Here is a 20,422-nt window from a genome sequence, read left to right as displayed (position 1 = left end):
CTTGAAACAGTCTTGATATGTTCTTCAAAAGAGAGATCAGGGTCCAGAGTAACGCCGAGGTCCTTCACAGTTTTATTTGAGACGACTGTACAACCATCCAGATTAATTGTCAGATTCAACAGAAGATCTCTTTGTTTCTTGGGACCTAGAACAAGCATCTCTGTTTTGTCCGAGTTTAAAAGTAGAAAGTTTGCAGCCATCCACTTCTTTATGTCTGAAACACAGGCTTCTAGCGAGGGCAATTTTGGGGCTTCACCATGTTTCATTGAAATGTACAGCTGTGTGTCGTCCGCATAGCAGTGAAATTTAACATTATGTTTTCGAATAACATCCCCAAGAGGTAAAATATATAGTGAAAACAATAGTGGTCCTAAAACGGAACCTTGAGGAACACCGAAATTTACAATTGATTTGTCAGAGGACAAACCATTCACAGAGACAAACTGATATCTTTCCGACAGATAAGATCTAAACCAGGCTTCAGACGGTATGCATCTATAGAACTCCAGCCTATTGCATTATGGGTTACATAGTGTACACTTGTCCTTGCCTTTGTTTACATCACATATTGTTCTCTGCTATTTTTTGAAGCTACCTCCATTATAATCATTTTCTGAACAAAAGGGGATGGTTACATGGACCCAAGGTAAGCCTAACCTTGGAGTACAAAGCATGTTCAATGTACAGTTTACAGTGAAAGTACTTTTATTCCAGGGTCCTTGCAACCAATTGGAGACATAGACTGCATCAAGCCCCTTTTGTAAACAGAAACTCAAAGCCCAAGAGCTACTGTGTGCGTGAGAGCATACTTGTGTGCAGCAGTATGCTTCCGTGTGTGTGTGTGTGTGTGTGTTTGTGTATTTAGGGAGAGAGATTGGCCTGGACAGCATGTGAGCCAGATCCCTGTAATCGGGATTCATTACCAGTGTGTCATGTGAATGGGAGAGCTACTTTTCTAACCTGGCCAGACTCACCACTTGAACTCTGCCCATAGTAGCAGCGTTGCATGTTAGTACATGTTTACTGTATGCTATCTCCTCTCTGTCCATGCAGATGTCCTCAGTGAGTCAGTGTCACAGAGGGATTGAGCTTTCCCACATAGCTATGCGTTTATGTAATGTGGATATAGGATTTTTGCTTTCCTACATGTAGTATTTATCATGCTCCTAAAAGGGCTCTGAGAGAAGAACAGGATTAGGAGTAATGGGTTATGATGCAGCTATAATGCATTGTAAGACTTGTCATGCCCACGCATAGTCCCCTTATAAAGCCTTATAATCATCACATAATGATTTTGACAAATTGCTTTTTAGAATGATTTGAAAATAGTATGAAATAATATAAGCCTTATTATAAGTCATTGTATTGTTTTTGTTCAGAGTTATAGACCTTTATACCAGCAGGCTTTACTGTAGGCTAAATGTTACCAGATTACTCAACGAGCTCATTCAAAAACGAGAGATTCTGTATGATGTTTGCATCTCTATGTCGCCGGTTTATGAAATCCTTTCTCAAAGTTACTTCTCTCATATTCTGTTGTCCTACATTTCTGATGATGCGTAGACACTGTGAATGAACACAGACTGCTGAGAGACTGCAGTGCTCTACCCATCAAGGCGTGGAACTGTGTGTGTGTGTGTGTGTGTGTGTGTGTGTGTGTGCGTGCACGTATAGCGTGTGTGTGTGCGCGCATGTGCAGTATGTGTGTATGAGCCTGGTATGTAGGCCTATGAATGCGCATATATGTGTATGAGCTTGACATGTGTGTATGCGCGTCCATGCATGCACGTATGTGTGTATGAACCTGCTCTGTGTGTGCGCGTGTGTGTGTGTGTGTGTGTGCACTTCCACGCACAAAGGTTACGAACCACCCTAACATGTTATAACTACATGGTATGTGCGTGACAAACATACTTCATTGCCGCAGTAAGCAGAACTATACTGTTGACCAAAACCAGTCCGCTCACCATCTGTACATGCAGGGAACAGTGCACGGTGTGTTGCACTGCTACAAACCAATCCATACGAACATGATACCCATCATCATTATGAAATGTTATAGAGGAATATATATGGCTCATTCCCTTAGGAACAGTAATCCTAGGTTTAGACTCATTTACTCTGGACCCTTCCTGTTTGGCTCAGCTGATGGCAACAAGCATGATGACCTCATCACAGTACTTGGTCATTGGCCTAGAGACCCTGTATCATTTGGCCAATCGTAGATTGATTTGGTGACGTTAGCTTTATAGTCAACCGTTGGATGGGGAGGCGGGACAAAGCGCGCACTGACGTCAACGATAGTATATAGAGCGCTGTGATTGGCTAGATTGGCTAATGTAAAGGAGAAGAATGAAAATATCAAAGGATACAATAGGGAAAAAACGATGGATAAAAAACGTATATTCGAAATAAATAACAGAAATTGACATTCATAATGTCTAGGTTTTCGATGTCACTTGCGTGAGCGCATTGATTAGCGAAAATAAACCGCTCTAAACTTTTTTCTATCCCATTCCCCTCCCCATTTACTTGCTGGTTGAACGTCACTTGCCTCTTCTATACTGGTCATGTAAGCTACAGGTTAAATGTATTATTATTTTTTACAACAGATGTCCTTATATTACCACAACTGCAAAACCGAGCGTTAAAGAACATCAGGTCCCAAATTCCAATTTTTATAGGACCGTTATCTCCTCTGTGTGCGTTTGTAGACTGGTGAAGAGAGTTATTTTTATTCCATTCGCCCGCCTACTCCCTGTCAGCAGACCTCCCCTAAAGCACTATTGGATGCCGCAGCCCTGTCATAAACAGCTGTTTGGTGTTTTGCCACAGCACGATTCGACTAAACACGGTGTCAATCAAATACACATTGCCATGTAGTTCCTTGGATTCGTGAAATCTACTGGCTACTGTACTCAAATGTGTCCTCTGATTGGCTACATGGACTAGTGTCAAGGCTTTGGGCTTCATTCACCATTTTGCGACTGTAGAGTAGAATGTACAGAGCAGTCAGTAGTTTTTCCTCCTTTAAGTTGCTTTACAGAAGAAAGATAATGTGACAGTCTGTTAAATGTCAACCCTGGATTTCCGACTATAGGCCTACTAACGATTCCCCTACTGACTCGATAAATATCTGCATTGAAAATAATTTTGTGGTGAGTAAAACCTACAAATCTTTCTTCTGCAGCACTGCAGTAGCCTGTTTTGCTTTGTCGACCTGCTACGTTGTAGACGTTGCCAATAATAAGCACCCTTTGTAACTACTAATACAAATATATTTTCATTTTTTATAATACTCCACGGAGAGAAGTAAAGAGGGGATTGGATGCCACACTTCATGAAAAGGGAGCGGTGCGGGTGGATTGTCAGCCTAAAACTTTTCCCCCAGAAAATATTCAACGCCATAACTGCCATTATAAGACTGAGACTTCCTAGAAGTGTTTTTCTTAGGTCGCGATTGAAAGCAAACATTGAAGCGATCTGCATCACCTACATAGTTATTCGCTTTATTAACTCTACATAGGCTACTATTCGTGATACAAAATGTCTATTTGAATCTGTCCTTCGCCTGCAGGCTTGTGGGCCGCGTTTCTACGTTGTGTCCACATTTTTTTTTTTAAACTTTTTATTGTAACTTAATGTACAATGTTGCAGTTTGCACTCGCCGGTAAATTACTTTCTAAGTTGCATCCAGTAATGTCGACATTTTACAACGGTTGTCACGAATGAATTCGCAGCATAATTACTTTGGCTGCCCGTCGCACGATGTAACGTTAATGACATATTGTTAGATTGATTTAAGTAAAGCCTAAATCTGTTTGGAATACCTTTCGATGAGTTGTTCCACAGCACCATATTTTGGAATGCCGGGCCTTTTTTAACTGTTTAAATTCCCCGTGTTAAATGTTGCACGAAGAAGATTTTTCTAAGCGGCCTTGTGTTGTTAGACCTGCGTCACTGGACTTCACGGCCCTGTTGTGTAGTAAGCTGGTTGTGTAGTAAGCTGATAGTAATCGCAAAGCGCTACGACCAATAAGAGGGGTTGACACATATACGGTAACGTTACTTATTCAGCGAAACTAACAGTGACGCCATTCTCGCGTTCGTTTCGCATTTGACATCGCTTCGGTTTTAGGGTTGTAGTTTGTTTTCGATCTATTTTCAGCCGAAGTGCTTTGGTAGGTAGGCCCTACGTGAAGTTTGTCAGTTATCCGGTAAGTTCCGCTATCAGTGCAACATTCTCCAGTAGTTATCATCGTTTTATAGTTATGTGTCGATGAATCGAAATTGTAGAGGTGTAAATTCACCCCACTGTGCACACACTGGTTGAATCAACGTTTTTTTTTATTCTCCCCCACGTCGTTTAAATGAAATTACGTTTAACCAACGTAGACTATACGTTGAATTGACGTCTGTGCACATTGGGATGTTATGTGAATATTGATTTTTCATTATGGTCACATAGGATATTACCACAAGTTCTCCAATGGTGACAAATGGCAAAGCTATAACATGGTAATAGTTCAGCATGCTAAGTTTCTACAGCATAGATATGAGCAACATATATATATTTTTTTAACCTTTATTTAACTAGACAAATCTGTTAAGAACAAATTCTTATTTACAATGACGGCCTACACCGGCCAAACCCAGGACGACGCTGGGTCATTTGTGCGAGTCCCTATGGGACTCACAATCACGGCCGGTTGTGATATAGCCTGGTGTCTGTAGCGATGCCTCTAGCACCAGAGATGCTGTGTCTTAGACAGCTGTGCCACTCTGGAGCCCGAGTGAACCTTGACGGAACAGAAGATTGAACATTGACGCAATATTGATAAATGGATAAGGCTCATACATTTAGAAGGGAAATGCGTTGTACCTTCATTTATCGAAATTGTTTTAATTATGACACTCACCCACATACTTGCCGGTGTGCACTATTGAGTAAACAATGTGCACACTTCTAACTTGAAAAAAAGCGAGGCAACAAATGACATTGTGATGACAGTTCTTTGGACGCAATCTCAAGTCTCCCAAATATAATTTGTTTAACACAGGTACTGGGTTGTAACTGTGTGTATTATCAAACAGCAGTTTACGTGGAGTGTGGTCACAACAATACAGGTCTGTAGTTTCTCATTACAAGTAGATAGGTACCTTGGAGTTCTGTAGAGCTAAATGAATGAAATTACTAGACGTACATGACATTGTAAGAACCTAATATTCAATAAATATCATCATTTCTCCATGACATGTAGCATTAAATCCCAACGTGATAAAAGCAAACTCATACGCCACAATATCATTTTGTCTAGACTTTGATGTTTGTCTTTGGTCCTGCTTTGTTAGAGGATTGTTAGGCCTACAACACATGGCGCTGCCTGTTCCAATGGAAAACCCAAACCAAACCTGTTGGTTTTCAGTTTGTTTCTGTCATCAACATTTGTCAGCGTTCGAGCGACATAGATGTTTTCCCTGGCAGTGAAAAATGCCTCTAAATGAGAGAGTGGTTGTTGGTATGAAATCTAAGGAGAAAGAGAGGGCTAAAGACAGAGGATAACGAAGCAGCAGGAAGTTAGGTAATGGTCCATAACAGGAAGTGTGGATTGTAAGGGCGGATTGGTTCAGCTACGAAATAGATGAAGGTCACCACCGAGAACCAGAGAGAGAGAAAGAACGAGTGAGTAAGAGAAAGAGAGAAATGCGAGTGAACAAGAAGGAATTCCCCCTCCTCAACTGTCATAGCCAAGAAACCAGAGAGAGAGATAGAGAGAGTGTGCGTGTGTGGGTGCAGACTTGTCTGGACAAGCACTTCCAAATGTGCTCGCCACTATTCTGCTATATTGTTCTATTACTTACCACACTATGGCACACACACACAATCCATGTCTCAGTTGTCTCAAGACTTAAAGCTTTCACCTGGATTCATGTGGTCAGTCTATGTAATGGAAAGAGCAGTTTTGCCTAATATTTTGTACACTCAGTGAAATTCATGTGAAATGATTTTGTAATAAAATGGTAATACCCATTACTTCTTGAGTAGAATGATACATCACTCATATCATTAATGAATGCATTACCAAGGACACAAAATACATGGTTTTATAGAATAGGTCTGTATTCGAAATGATTTGGAAAAACTGGGCCCAGTTTTTCTTTGACAGTCACTTCTCCCCACCGCTACCTTAGCTGGTGAATAGGCTTTGTATAATGTCACAATGCATTCACCACATGAATAATCCATCCCTTGTTACGCTCTGCTCTGTTTCAGGGTCTGGAATAAGGTGGAAAGAGCTGGAGAAACAGAAAGAGGAAAGGGCGGGAGAAGAGAGAGAGAGGAGCTGGAAGAGCAGGGAAATAGAGGGAGGAGAGAGGAACAAAGATTCTGGACTCTGGAAAAATTAAGCCACTGTAAATAGTCAAGAAAACTCCCAATGCAGAGATGAAGCCGATTAAAAAACAAGGAAGGCGCTCGCCCCCGTCGACCCGAGCCAAAGGGGGGAAGAGACGGGGGACGGGGGACAGTGGAGAGAAAAGAGACTCGGACGAGAACAGAGACCGATCCCCCAAAAGTCAGACCTCACCCCAAACCTCATCTCACTCAGAGTCTTCTCAGGAGGAGTCGGTGACACTCACAACGATGGCCACGCCAGAGAGGGAGGGCCACAGAGAGGGGCCCCGGCTCCCAGAGACAACGGCCGCAGCAGCAGCTTCCCTCCCTGGGAAGTCGGAGGACTCCCGCCCGGGGAGCGTCAAGTCGCTGAGCGCCCACAGCACAGACAGCAGCAGCAGCACCGCCAGCGCCGCCAACAGCCCCAACCCCTCGTCAAACCGCAAGACGGCCACCTTCAAGGCCCGCGTCCCCAAGAAGAAGTACACCTCTGAGCACTGTGCTGCCGCCGCCGCCGCCGCCGCCAACCACGGAAACCCCGGCAACACCGGCGCGCCTCCACTGAACAGAAATAGTGCTCACTGTGACAGTAACGCCGGAAGTCAGTTGTCCAGCTTATCTTCGGGGCCCGGGTCGGCGGCGAGTGAGGGCGGTTCGCTCACTGACATCAACAGTCAGACCAGGAGACCAGTGGAGGACTACATTACCACTATAGCTCCACCACAGGACAGGGACAACACACCTGGACCCCCTCCCACAGGGGACAGAGACAGGAGAGGCCCAGAGGGAGGCAGAGAAATCTCCCCCAGCCCTGTCCGCTGCTCCTCTACAGACACGGCCAGCGAACACGACCTGGACGTGAGCGAGCCACACCGCTCAAACTCTCACCACACCAACCCCACCACCGAAGCACACACCCTGGCCCTGGTGCAACGTAGCACCCCGCACACTCCGACCCCACAGAGCCTGTCGGACGCGCTCGCCGACGCCCTGGCCAAAGGTCTAAAGAACCAGCGGGTGCTAGCCAGGCAGGCTCGGAGGAGGACTGGGAAGGGGGAAGAGGAGAACGGAGGAGGGGGGAGGGAGAGCATGGACTCAGTGTTCAGAGCGGGCGTGGTGCGGCGGGTGAGCGGCGAGCACGGCAGCCTGGAGGTGCAGCTGAACGGTGAGAAGGAGCTTTACCGCTACCCGTTCCGTGAGGGCGCCCAGGGACCCGTGGACATTATCATGGATGCCCCGCCGCCCGGCTCCCAAGCCGTCCCCATCGGCACCCCTGTGTGCGTGCCCTTCGGAGGTAACGAGGACGGCGGCACCACAGAGGCCCAGCGCCAGTGGTACCGAGAGGGCCTGGTCACCCAGGTGGACTCCCACCCGGCTGTGTCCTACCCCTATAGAGTGTTGTTAGAGGATAGAGTGCCCCCAGGGGATGAGGAAGGGGATGGCAGGGTGGGCACTCCGACCGCTGTGTGGGTGTCCCGTCAGAGCCTCCGCCTGCTGGTGCCCCCCTGGGACCTGGACCTGGGACCCTGCGGAGGGGGGCGAGAGGAAAGCGATGCCGCCGCCAAGAGAGGGCGAGAGAGGGAGAGAGAGAAAGAGGACAGGGACGAGATAGAGGTGGAGCAGGAGCTGTGTCGCCTCAGCCGTGGGATGGGGCTCAGCGCAGCCGTGGCTGGGTCCGTGTTGGGGAGGCTTTCATACCCTGGAACGGCCCCCGCCTCCTCGTCTTCCTCCACTGTCAGCTCCCCCGTCACCCCTGCCTCGGTGCTAAGTCTGGTGCCCGGAAGAGACTGGGAGCGAGAGAAGGACCTGGTGGACAGAGAGCGGGAGCTCCAGAGGAAACAAGAGAGAGATAACCGAGAGAGGGCCAAGCAGCACCACCACTTCATGCCCCTGACCCCCGAGGAGGACATAGAGGTGTCCCACTTCAGCATGGTGCCCATGGGGCGGCGGGAGGGGCGGCCAAGGCCCTGACGGTGTCCCAGCACAGGCACATACTCTCCAAGCCGCCCCCGGGCTACCTCAGCCCCCACCTGTCCGTGGTCCGGAGCCTCGGAGGCACCCCGCTGGTGGGCCCCCACCTGGCCCTCAACCCCCACCCCCCTCCCTCCCCTACGGTGCTACTGGGGCTGGAGTCGGGAGCCCTGGCAGCGGGGGCGGCCGTCATCGCCACCCCTCAGCTCCCTCCTCTGTCCTCCTCGTCCTCCCGCGGCTCCCTGGATAAGCCGCCCTCTTCAAACTCCAACTCCCACGGTGCATCTGGAGGGGGGTGGAGGCTCGTGCTCGAGTTCAACATCCTCGTCGCGCTCCCGCACCCCGCTCACGGCGGCCCAGCAGAAGTACAAGAAGGGCGACGTGGTGTGTACCCCCACGGGCATCCGCAAGAAGTTCAACGGCAAGCAGTGGAGGAGGCTGTGCTCCAGAGAGGGCTGCTCTAAGGAGTCCCAGAGAAGAGGCTACTGCTCGCGTCATCTCTCCATGAGAACTAAAGAGATGGAGGCCAGCGGAGGGGGCAGAGACCGTGGCGGGGCCAGCAGTACGGGCACCCTAACCCCGTCAGACCTGAGGCTGGGCGGCGGCCGGACCAGTTCGGAGTTCGACTGGGACAACACGTCGCGAGACAGCAGCGAAGCGAGCAGTAGGGGAGCGGATTCACGCCCCCGCCTGGTCCTGCCCTCGCTCCTGCCCCAGGACTTATCACGCTTCGACTTTGATGAGTGCGAGGCGGCCACAATGCTGGTATCTCTGGGCAGCTCCCGCTCGGGCACGCCTTCCTTCTCTCCCATCTCCAACCAGTCGCCCTTCTCACCCACGCCGTCGCCCTCGCCTTCCCCGCTTTTCGTCTTCCGCCCGGCCACCTTCAGCCCCATCACGGCGCCGCCTTCGCTCACCCCTCGCCGCCACCGCCACCTGAGCGGCACTAAGATGGGCACGCCGGGCTCGGAGCGCGAGCGCCACCTGTCGGGCATCGTACCCACCTTCCAGACCAACCTCACCTTCACCGTGCCCATGAGCCCCAGCAAGCGGAAACTTGATGCCCTTCCTCCGCCCCTGCCCCTCTCTGCCCAGGATTACACTAAGCCCGACCAGCAGTTAGGGGAGACTATTGGCCTCAGCCCAGCCGCCTTCAGGGTGCTCTCTCCTCAGAGCCAGCCCACCACCCCCTCCTCCCTATCCTTCCCCCGGCCCCGGAGCGCCACCAGCCGCCCCCCATCCTCCGCCGCCTCCACCCCCCCGCCAATGCTGGTGTCCCCCACCCCTCCCTCCCCCCTGCCCCAGGACCCCAGTCCCCGCCGTGTCGTGCCCCTGCGAGACTCCCCTGTCATCGTGCGGAACCCCGACGTCCCCCTGGCCAAGTTCACAGATGGACCCCTGGTGAGGAGGGGAGGAGGAGGCCGCTCCTCCAGAGAGCACAGCCAGCCCCTGCACCTTGCCACCGGCCTCCAAGCACCCGTGCCCATCAACGGCACCGCCACCAATGGCGCAGTCCTCCTGCGAAACCCCGCCTCCACCCTTGTCCTTGTAACCTCCTCCCAGTCCCTGACCCCAGCCGTCGCCGGACACCCTGCCCACTCCAGCCCCACCCTCAGTGGTGGCTCCGCCTCCATCTCCTCTACTGGCTCCGCCCTCTCCAGCTCTGGATCGGGAGGTAGGGAGTGGGAGAGGAAGCCCGGCGGGCACCAGGATGCCATTGGAGGGGCATTGCCCCAGCCGGTAGCCTGCCACCCGTCTCCAACCGCCCTGCTGCCCCTCATCCTACCAGCCGAGTCCCCTCACCCTGCACCCCGCAAGGACATCATCATTGGACGGCCCGGGACAGGTAAGACAACAATTATTATTGGGGTGTATAGGGGTTAGTATATAGAGGTGTTTAGGATAGGGGTTAGTATATAGAGGTGTATAGGATAGGGGTTAGTATATAGAGGTGTATAGGGGTTAGTATATAGAGGTGTATAGGGGTTAGTATATAGAGGTGTTTAGGATAGGGGTTAGTATATAGAGGTGTATAGGGGTTAGTATATAGAGGTGTGTAGGGGTTAGTATATAGAGGTGTATAGGGGTTGGTATATAGAGGTGTATAGGGGTTAGTGTATAGAGGTGTATAGGGGTTAGTGTATAGAGGTGTATAGGGGTTAGTATATAGAGGTGTATAGGGGTTAGTATATAGAGGTGTATAGGGGTTAGTATATAGAGGTGTATAGGATAGGGGTTAGTATATAGAGGTGTATAGGGGTTAGTATATAGAGGTGTATATAGAGGTGTATATGGGTTAGTATATAGAGGTGTATAGGGGTTAGTATATAGAGGTGTATAGGGGTTAGTATATAGAGGTGTAAATAGAGGTGTATATGGGTTAGTATAAAGAGGTCCTCTATATACTAACCCCTATACACCTCTATATACTAACCCATATACACCTCTATATACACCTCTATATACTAACCCCTATACACCTCTATATACTAACCCCTATACACCTCTATACACTTACCCCTATACACCTCTATATACTAACCCCTATACACCTCTACATACTAACCCCAATGCACCTCTATATACTGTCATGACGTTGGCCTCTGTGAGTACAGGGAGGACAGTTGACCCCTCCCCCCTTGCACCATCCCCCAACCTACCTTCCCCTACGCAGTCCCTGTTTGAATGGGTTGTAAAACTCTAAGCGGAGAATCTCTTGCAACATGTCCCATAGAGAGACACAGGAAATTCTTCCAACAGACAGAATTGGGGAACCGAATGACATTTAGGTTCTGGAGAAGGTATGAAAGATTGGTGAAGAATCCAGCTACGAACTGGTCCGCTTGGTACAATTTTGTGATACTCAGAAGAGACAATATAGCCATATTACCATAAAACTGTTTATATAATAGCCTCAGCGATGAGACTTGCATCCACATGGTTGTATAGAATGTATTAATAAGGATAAAGCTATTTGTAATACATTGAGATGCTATGTACTGATGTTAATGTGATAGAATTGTATTTCTGTACCAAGCTTAACTCAGTCATCGGCACGCCCCCAGGGACACAGACAGGACCAGGCGTCATGTGACATGTTCACTATAAAACTATACCCTGATCTACTTTCTTCAGACCAGGCCTCCACTCCATTGCGAGTTGGCCAATAGGTTTGACCATCCAATCCATCTACTGAAAGTGAACTATACCACGTGGTTAACTTTTAGACTATTGATATTGACAGAATAAGAACAAGTCTTTGATATTAATTAATAGTCTGCAGCTAGAAATTATATCATTGAACGCGAAGACCAACGAAACATCCATTCTATGACGACATTAATGAATGTCGCTTTGAAAGATCCATTCTAACTGAGAGAGAGAGAGAGAGAGAGAGAGAGAGAGAGAACTCTCCAACAGAACGACTCTTCAACAAGGATCCCGACGACACACTGAGCGTAAATATATATTGATTGCAATTGTTCCCAAATGAGTGAGCTTTCATGTGCAAAGGATTAGCATATCAATTGTTAACCTCTCTAGGGTAGGTGGCACCAAATCGTCCCACCTACATAACAGCCAGTGTAATCCCGTGGCGCGTTATTCAAAAACCTCAAAAATGCAAAAACTTCAATTTTTCAAACATATGACTATTTTACACCATTTTAAAGACAAGACTCTCGTTAATCTAACCACACTGTCCGATTTCAAAAAGGCTTTACAACGAAAGCAAAACATTAGATTATGTCAGCAGAGTACCCAGCCAGAAATAATCAGACACCCATTTTTCAAGCTAGCATATAATGTCACATAAACCCAAAACCACAGCTAAATGCAGCACTAACCTTTGATGATCTTCATCAGATGACAACCCTAGGACATTATGTTATACAATACATGCATGTTTTGTTCAATCAAGTTCATATTTATATCAAAAACCAGCTTTTTACATTAGTATGTGACTAGCATGTGACTAGCATTCCCACCGAACACTGCCAGTGAATTTACTAAATTACTCACGATAAACGTTCACAAAAAGCATAACAATTATTTTAAGAATTATAGATACAGAACTCCTCTATGCACTCGATATGTCCGATTTTAAAATAGCTTTTCGGTGAAAGCACATTTTGCAATATTCTCAGTAGATAGCCCGGCATGACAAAAAAATTCTAAATATTCCATTACCGTACTTCGAAGCATGTCAACCGCTGTTTAAAATCAATTTTTATGCCATTTTTCTCATAAAAAAAGCGATAATATTCCGACCGGGAATCTGCGTTTAGGTAAACAGACGAAAGAAAATAAAGCATTCGGTCGACTCGGGCACGCGCCTAAGCCCATAGTACTCTGATCGGCCACTTGCCAAAAGCGATAATGTATTTCAGCCAGAGGCTGCCTCGATATCGTTCAGCTTTTTCCCGGGCTCTGAGAGCCTATGGGAGCCGTAGGAAGTGTCACGTTAGAGCAAAGATCCTCAGTCTTCAATAAAAAGAGCCAAGATGAAACACAACTTGTCAGACAGGCCACTTCCTGCATGGAATCTTCTCAGGTTTTGGCCTGCCATTTGAGTTCTGTTATACTCACAGACACCATTCAAACAGTTTTAGAAACTTTAGGGTGTTTTCTATCCAAAGCCAATAATTAAATGCATATTCTAGTTACTGGGCAGGAGTAGTAACCAGATTAAATCGGGTACGTTTTTTATCCGGCCGTGTCAATACTGCCCCCTAGCCCTAACAGGTTAATATTAATGAACTCTGTGTGCATCCTCAGCTGAACATTTTATGACCCATTGTTCTACAAGACACCAGCCACGCCTGTTTAGACCACTAGGGCACATTACTCTACCAATTCTTTGTGACGATAATTACTGTTTGTATACTTTCTGTGATTTACTTAGTTTAGTAGATAAATGATTTTAAGACAATTGATGTATGGATGACTCTTAGTAAAGACTGGGTTCGTGCAGATACAACAATTTACGAAGTTTGGAATGAGACTGGACGCGAGGTAAAATACACCATTTAAACCAGAAGATAATCGGCCTATACTATAATAGAATATAATATATAATGTTATAATATAGGAAACTTATATTAGGAAAATTATAACTTTGTAATCTGAATATTTTCCTTGGTGCCCCGATCTCCTAGTTAATTACAATTAAACGATTAATCAGTTTAATCGCGTGATAATAAGGACACGACAATACTAACCCCTACACACCTCTATATACTAACCCCTATACACCTCTATATACACCTCTATATACTAACCCCTAAACAACTCTATATACTAACCCCTATAGACCTCTATATACTAACCCATATACACCTCTCCATACTAACCCCTATACACCTCTATATACTAACCCCTATACACCTCTACATACTAACCCATATACACCTCTATATACTAACCCCTATACACCTCTATATACTAACCCCTATGCACCTCTAAATACTAACCCCTATATACTAACCCCTATACACATCTATATACTAACCCCTATACACCTCTATATACTAACCCCTATACACCTCTATTTGAGGTGTATAGGGGTTAGTATATAGAGGTGTATAGGGGTTAGTATTTAGAGGTGTATAGGGGTTAGTATATAGGGGTTAGTATTTAGAGGTGTATAGGGGTTAGTATATAGAGGTGTATAGGGGTTAGTATATAGAGGTGTATATGGGTTAGTATGTAGAGGTGTATAGGGGTTAGTATATAGAGGTGTATAGGGGTTAGTATATAGAGGTGTATATGGGTTAGTATGTAGAGGTGTGTAGGGGTTAGTATATAGAGGTGTATAGGGGTTAGTATATAGAGGTGTATAGGGGTTAGTATATAGATGTGTATAGGGGTTAGTATATAGAGACCTATAGGGGTTAGTGTATAGAGGTCTATATAGAGCTGTATAGGGGTTAGTATATAGATGTGTATAGGGGTTAGTATATAGAGGTGTATAGGGGTTAGTGTATAGAGGTGTATAGGGGTTAGTGTATAGAGGTGTATAGGGGTTAGTATATAGAGGTGTATAGGGGTTAGTATATAGAGGTGTATAGGGGTTAGTATATAGAGGTGTATAGGGGTTAGTATTTAGAGGTTTATTGGGGTTAGTATATAGAGGTGTATATGGGTTAGTATGTAGAGGTGTATAGGGGTTAGTATATAGAGGTGTATAGGGGTTAGTATGGAGAGGTGTATATGGGTTAGTATATAGAGGTGTATATAGAGGTGTATAGGGGTTAGTATATAGAGATGTATAGGGGTTAGTATTTAGAGGTTTATTGGGGTTAGTATATAGAGGTGTATATAGAGGTGTATAGGGGTTAGTATATAGAGGTGTATAGGGGTTAGTATATAGAGGTGTATAGGGGTTAGTATTTAGAGCATTTATTGGGGTTAGTATATAGAGGTGTATAGGGATTAGTATATAGAGGTGTATAGGGGTTAGTATATAGAGGTGTATATAGAGGTGTATAGGGGTTAGTATATAGAGGTGTATAGGGGTTAGTATATAGATGTGAATAGAGGTGTATAGGGGTTAGTGCATAGGGGTTAGTATATAGAGGTGTATAGGGGTTGGTATATAGATGTGTATAGGAGTTAGTATATAGAGGTTAGGGGTATATAAACATCATAGTAACATACATCAGTGATAAGGGAAATGGGAAGAGTTATTATTGCAGTTATGTGACACCATTCTTCCACAAGAAATTCCATCATTTAGTGTTTTATTGACGGTGGTGGAAAAAGCTCACTCAAAGCGCTGCTCCAGAATCTCCCAGAAGTGTTCAATTGGGTTGAGATCTGGTGACTGAGACGGCCATGGCATATGGTTTACATCCTTTTCACGCTCATCAAACCATTCAGTGACCACTCGTACCCTGTAGATGGGGGCATTGTCAACCTGGAAGAGAGTGAGACCACTCCCATCAGGATAGAAATGATTCACCACAGGTTGAAGGTGATCACTCAGAATGGCTGTGTATTTATTGCCGTTTACCTTGCCCTCTAAGGGGTTGTGTGGATCTAAACCATGCCAGGAAAATGCACCCCACACCATAGCAGAGGCACCAGAACCCTCATTTACTCAAGTGTTTTCTTTATTTTGGCAGTTACGTATGTTTAAAAATGAGTGACTTCAGTGACAATAATTGTACATTTGAGTGTTGGTGAAATGGTGCAACATGGCTGCAAGAGCGCTGTGTCAGGCATAAGGTAGTATAACGTTTGTGGTTCAGTCGTCTGGTATGTCTTTCAGAATGTTTGTAGGGGTGTGGCTCAGTGTGTGTGTGTGTGTGTGTGTGTGTGTGTGTGGTGGGGGGGGGGTCAACGAGTGTGTGATACGGGGTGTTGGTCTGTGTGCTTCAGTTTCAGTTCAACTTTGAAAAAGGGACGTGTCTAAACATGCAAGGCTGCTGTGAGCAGGGTGGACACACACAAACACACACACAGCGCTCAATATAGCAGACAATACACAACCTCGGGCAGAGTACCAAGGGCAAGTCCACCGTTTCTTTCATCCAACTGAAATAGAAAGGAGTAATAGTATTACCGTGTTGTCATGGATACTTGGTCTCTCGATAGAATTATTGCAGTCAAGTGTAGAGCTCTCTTTGCTTATTGGATCGTGCTTCTCTCCGCTCTTCTATTATACTCTATGGGGGCGAATCCTAACTTCCACTTCAAATTTTCACTTGGTCCCATTGAAGTCAATGGGAGATTAAGTGAATGTTTAAAGCGAGCCTGTCTAGACCAGTAGTCTCAAAGTGCGTGTATGAAGTAACATGCTACGCCATGACCCTGCCATATGTCATGAGGTTATTTGAGGAGGGCTCGCAGGTTCAAGACTTCAAACACTTCTGAGAACAAACCCCTCTATCCTGTAAACACAACTCAGTCATCCTTCCTCATGTACAGTATCTCACCTGGCCAACATCAAATTAAATCAAATGTTATTTGTCACATAAACAACAGGTGTAGACTAACAGTGGAATGCTTACTTAGGAGGCCCTTCCTATCAATGCGGAGAGAGAGAAAGAAAATAGAGAAATAATAATAATTGAGGTAGATACACTATATATACAAAAGTATGTGGACAACCCTTCAAATTAGTGGATTCGGCTATTTCAGCCCCACCCGTTGCTGACAGGTATATAAAATCAAGCACACTGCCATGCAATCTCCATAGACAAACATCTGGCAGTAGAATGGCCCGTACTGAAGAGCTCAGTAACTTTCAACGTGGCACCGTCATAGGATGCCACCTTTCCAACAAGTCAGTTTGTCACATTTCTACCCTGGTAGAGCTGCCCCGGTAAACTGCCCCGGACAACAACGGCTCAGCCGCGAAGTGGTAGGCCACTGGAAGCAACGTCTTCTCAAGAACTGTTCGTCTGGAGCTTCATGGAATGGGTTTCCATGGCCGATCAACCGCACACAAGTCTAAGTTCCCCATGTGCAATGCCAAGCATTGGCTGGAGTGGTGTTAAGCTCGCCGCCATTGGACTTTGGAGCAGTGGAAATGAATCACGTTTCACCATCTGGCAGTCCGACGGACGAATCTGGGTTTGGCGGATGCCAGGAGAACGCTACCTGCCCCAATGCATAGTGCCAAGCATTTCGCTACACCCACAATATCATCTGCTAAATATGTGTATGTGACCAATAAAATAAAATTTGATTTGAACTGTAAAGTTTGGTGGAGGAGGAATAATTGTCTGGGGCTGTTTTTCATGATTTGGTCAAGGCCCCTAAGTTCCAGTGAAGGGAAATCTTAACGCTACAGCAAACAATGACATTCTAGATGATTCCGTGCTTCCAACTTTTTGCCAAAAGTTTGGCGAAGGCCCTTTCCTGTTTCAGCATGACAATGTCCCCGTGCACAAAGCGAGGTCCATACAGAAATGGTTTGTCGAGATCAGTGTGGAAGAACTTGACTGGCCTGCACAGAGTCCTGACCTCAACCCCATCGAACACCTTTGTGATGAAGACAGACTGCGAGCTAGGCCTAATCGCCCAACATCAGTGCCCGACCTCACTAAAGCGCTTGTGGCTGAATGGGGGTAGAAGCTGTTCAGGGTCCTGTTGGTTCCAGACTTGGGACTTGCCGTGCTGTAGCAGAGAGAACTGACACCGCCTGGTATAGAGGTCCGGGATGGCAGGGAGCTCGGCCCCCGTGATGTACTGGTCTGTATGCACTACCCTCTGTAGCGCCTTGCGGTCGGATGCCAAGCAGTTGCCATACCAAGCGGTGATGCAGCCAGTCAAGATGCTCTCAATGGTGCAGCTATAGAACTTTTTGAAGATCTGAGGACCCATGCCAAGACTTTTCAGCCTCCTGAGGGGGAAGAGGTGTTGTCGTGCCCTTTTCGTGACTGTGTTGGTGTGTGTGGACCATAATAGATCCTTGGTGATATGAAAATGTCAAGGGATCAATCTCAGTGTGACTCAAAAATCTTAAGCAGCTCTAATGTGCAAAACCCCATATAAGTATACGTAGTTCTTGACCAACTAGGTTGTCATTGTAAAAGAGAATTTGATCTCAATTATGTACTTACTAAATATCTAAAATAATGGAAGCATATTATATACTAATCAAGACCTATGTTGCTTTTCCAATGAGACCCTATATATTAGTTTTCCCTTTAACTGTTTGACTGTATGACTGTTAACCAGTGTACTCTTAGAAAACCCTTTTTTTCTGAGAGTGTGTGTTTTCCAAAATGGTGGGTCAATTCCCAATGGGGCTGAGAGGGGCATGACTAAAGACGGCTCAGACAGGAAATATTTTGTTTTCTTAAGAGTCACAAGAGAATTGAAATGGCGGAGAATTCAGTATGGTCACGCCGTCATGGCACAAAGATGTTTGGGAACCACTGCAGTTAACCCTCACTATTTGAGACTTAAAATAAATCACCAACTATTCTTCATATTTTTCTTCCGAATCTGCCTTTTCCCTCCCACAGTATGGACCAATGTGGAGCCCCGTTCAGTGCCAGTGTTTCCTTGGCATTCATTGGTCCCTTTCCTGGAGCCCAGCCAATCGAGTGCGGCTGCCCAGCCCGCTGATGGCCAACAGCTTGTCAATCAGAGCAAAGGTGAGGATTTGTTCAACACTTCACTCGTGTTGAAATAAATAGGCCTATTCTAGTCAGGTTGCATACACAACTCATGTGTTGTACGTACTTCATTTGTAAAGATATTTAGTGTACAGTATACCGTATTGCATCATTCACTATTTGCTGCAGCACTTAAATAACTGAACAAAAATAAATAACTCCGGGTACAAATCAAAAAAATACATTGATGTTGGTGACATTCGACCTGCGTGTTTTTGCAATTACCTTGAGATCTAGTTACATGGGTTACATTGAGTTGATTATTGTGTCCAATAATCATCATTTCTCTATTAAACCATTTTAGCTTCTTAATGTAAGGGATAATCAACAAGGGGCTATGCGTTCTCTGGAAATAATGCACTGTGCAGAAGGTGGGTGCCACGACACAGAGCAGAGTGATAATTACCAACCAGTTATAGATGAGGGATGAAAAACAACCAGCGTCCACCAACTAACTCCCCTCTCTCTTGGTCAGAGCCTCGTTGTGGGGTGGCCCTAGTGAGTGACGGATGGGTGGGTCCACCAGACGCAGAGCAAGGGTCTCCATCCCGCCCACCACCCTCCTCCAATGACAACGACCCCCCAGCTGGAAGAGCAGAAAGAGGTGGAGCCGACAGCGAGACGGAGAGCGACGCGGACGACCCGTACGTTTTTTTTATAGGTTGTTTAATGGTCGTTCCAAGGTGTGTCGACTGATGTATTGCAGGTGACACACGACGAGTGGGATGTCAAAGGAAATAATGTCGTCTGTAATCTTTGACAGCCCCACTATGGCTTTCTAGAACAGTCCATCACAAAGGCTTGCATTGCAGTAGGAAAGACCAGTTCTCTTTCAATTGCCCTGGCATCATTGATTGTTGAATTCTCGTAGTTTGATGAGAAAATGTCATAGTTGTGTTTGTATACAATAGAATGTACCACTTAAAACCACAAAATTAGCTTGGTATTTAAGTGATGAAGAAGGATAAAAGCTTTTTGCCCTCCTCAACCTTTCTTTATCCACGTACAGTATGTTACTAATGGCATATTCTCTTCAAGAAATAGCTATTAGCACAGAATTGAAGATGATTGGAAAATCTGCCCTACACATTCATACATTATTAAATGTTTCTGATTGGCAGGCCATATTCACATTAAGTTTCTGATTGGCAGGCCATATTCACATGAAGTTTCTGATTGGCAGGCCATATTTACATTAAGTTTCTGATTGGCCGGACATATTCACACTGACTTTCTGATTGGCAGGCCGCTATCACATTGAGTTTCTGATTGGCAGGTTTTTTCCGGGTGTAGCCAATGATCCTGCCCCGTCTACGGGCCCTATCAAGAGGCGCACTCAGTCCCTCAGCGCCCTTCCCAAAGATGGAGACAGAAAGGTGAGCTCTCTGCTTGTCTGTCTCTGGCTTTTATTTTCTTATCTGTGTCTCTCAGTCCAATATCTCCCACTCACATACATTATGTGTCCTTCTCTCTGTGTGCTATTAGCTCAAACTAGAAATTGCCATTATCTACAGATCGATGATCAGATTACCTGACCTCCAATCCCAATCTCACCATTAGGGGGCAAAAAAATAACTGACCCTGTATCAGTGATTAGGGGCAAATTCGACCTACTCCTTGTGGCTCATCCCTTCCATGCACCCTCTTATCACATATATCTTTCTCTCTCTCTCTCTTAGAGGGAAAAGGACCACATTCGGCGGCCGATGAACGCATTCATGATTTTCAGCAAGCGTCACCGGGCGCTGGTTCACCAGAGGCACCCCAACCAGGACAACCGCACGGTCAGCAAGATCCTGGGCGAGTGGTGGTATGCCCTGGGGCCCAAAGAGAAGCAGAAGTACCACGACCTCGCCTTCCAGGTACATACCAATGATGTATATAAACCCTGGATGACTGACAAGGGGCGCTGTATTGAAGCCACCGC

At 46.2% G+C, this 20,422-nt stretch overlaps 2 protein-coding genes across 2 annotated transcripts in view; both read left to right on the top strand.

Annotated features, from left to right (window-relative positions):
* The first annotated feature begins 2,967 nt into the window (after window positions 1–2,967).
* On the top strand, window positions 2,968–8,372 carry LOC123724006 (protein capicua homolog). Its single transcript, XM_045709806.1, has 2 exons — window positions 2,968–3,158; window positions 6,275–8,372. The coding sequence occupies exon 2, from the start codon at window positions 6,446–6,448 to the stop codon at window positions 8,363–8,365; it is 1,920 nt and encodes a 639-aa protein (XP_045565762.1). The 5' UTR covers window positions 2,968–3,158; window positions 6,275–6,445; the 3' UTR covers window positions 8,366–8,372.
* Window positions 8,369–20,422, top strand: part of cica (capicua transcriptional repressor a) — a gene marked incomplete at its 5' end in the record, with an annotated part of 32,053 nt that continues 19,999 nt past the window's right edge. Inside the window, 5 exons of the mRNA XM_045709883.1 lie at window positions 8,369–10,211; window positions 18,343–18,474; window positions 18,971–19,139; window positions 19,772–19,871; window positions 20,175–20,357. Of these exons, the coding sequence (XP_045565839.1) occupies window positions 8,369–10,211; window positions 18,343–18,474; window positions 18,971–19,139; window positions 19,772–19,871; window positions 20,175–20,357 (2,427 nt within the window). The remainder of the gene's footprint in view (window positions 10,212–18,342; window positions 18,475–18,970; window positions 19,140–19,771; window positions 19,872–20,174; window positions 20,358–20,422) is intronic.

This window comes from Salmo salar, chromosome ssa27 (assembly GCF_905237065.1).
Source record: "Salmo salar chromosome ssa27, Ssal_v3.1, whole genome shotgun sequence".
NCBI classification, from domain to species: Eukaryota; Metazoa; Chordata; class Actinopteri; order Salmoniformes; family Salmonidae; genus Salmo; species Salmo salar.
This window is presented reverse-complemented; position numbering and strand designations above follow the sequence as displayed.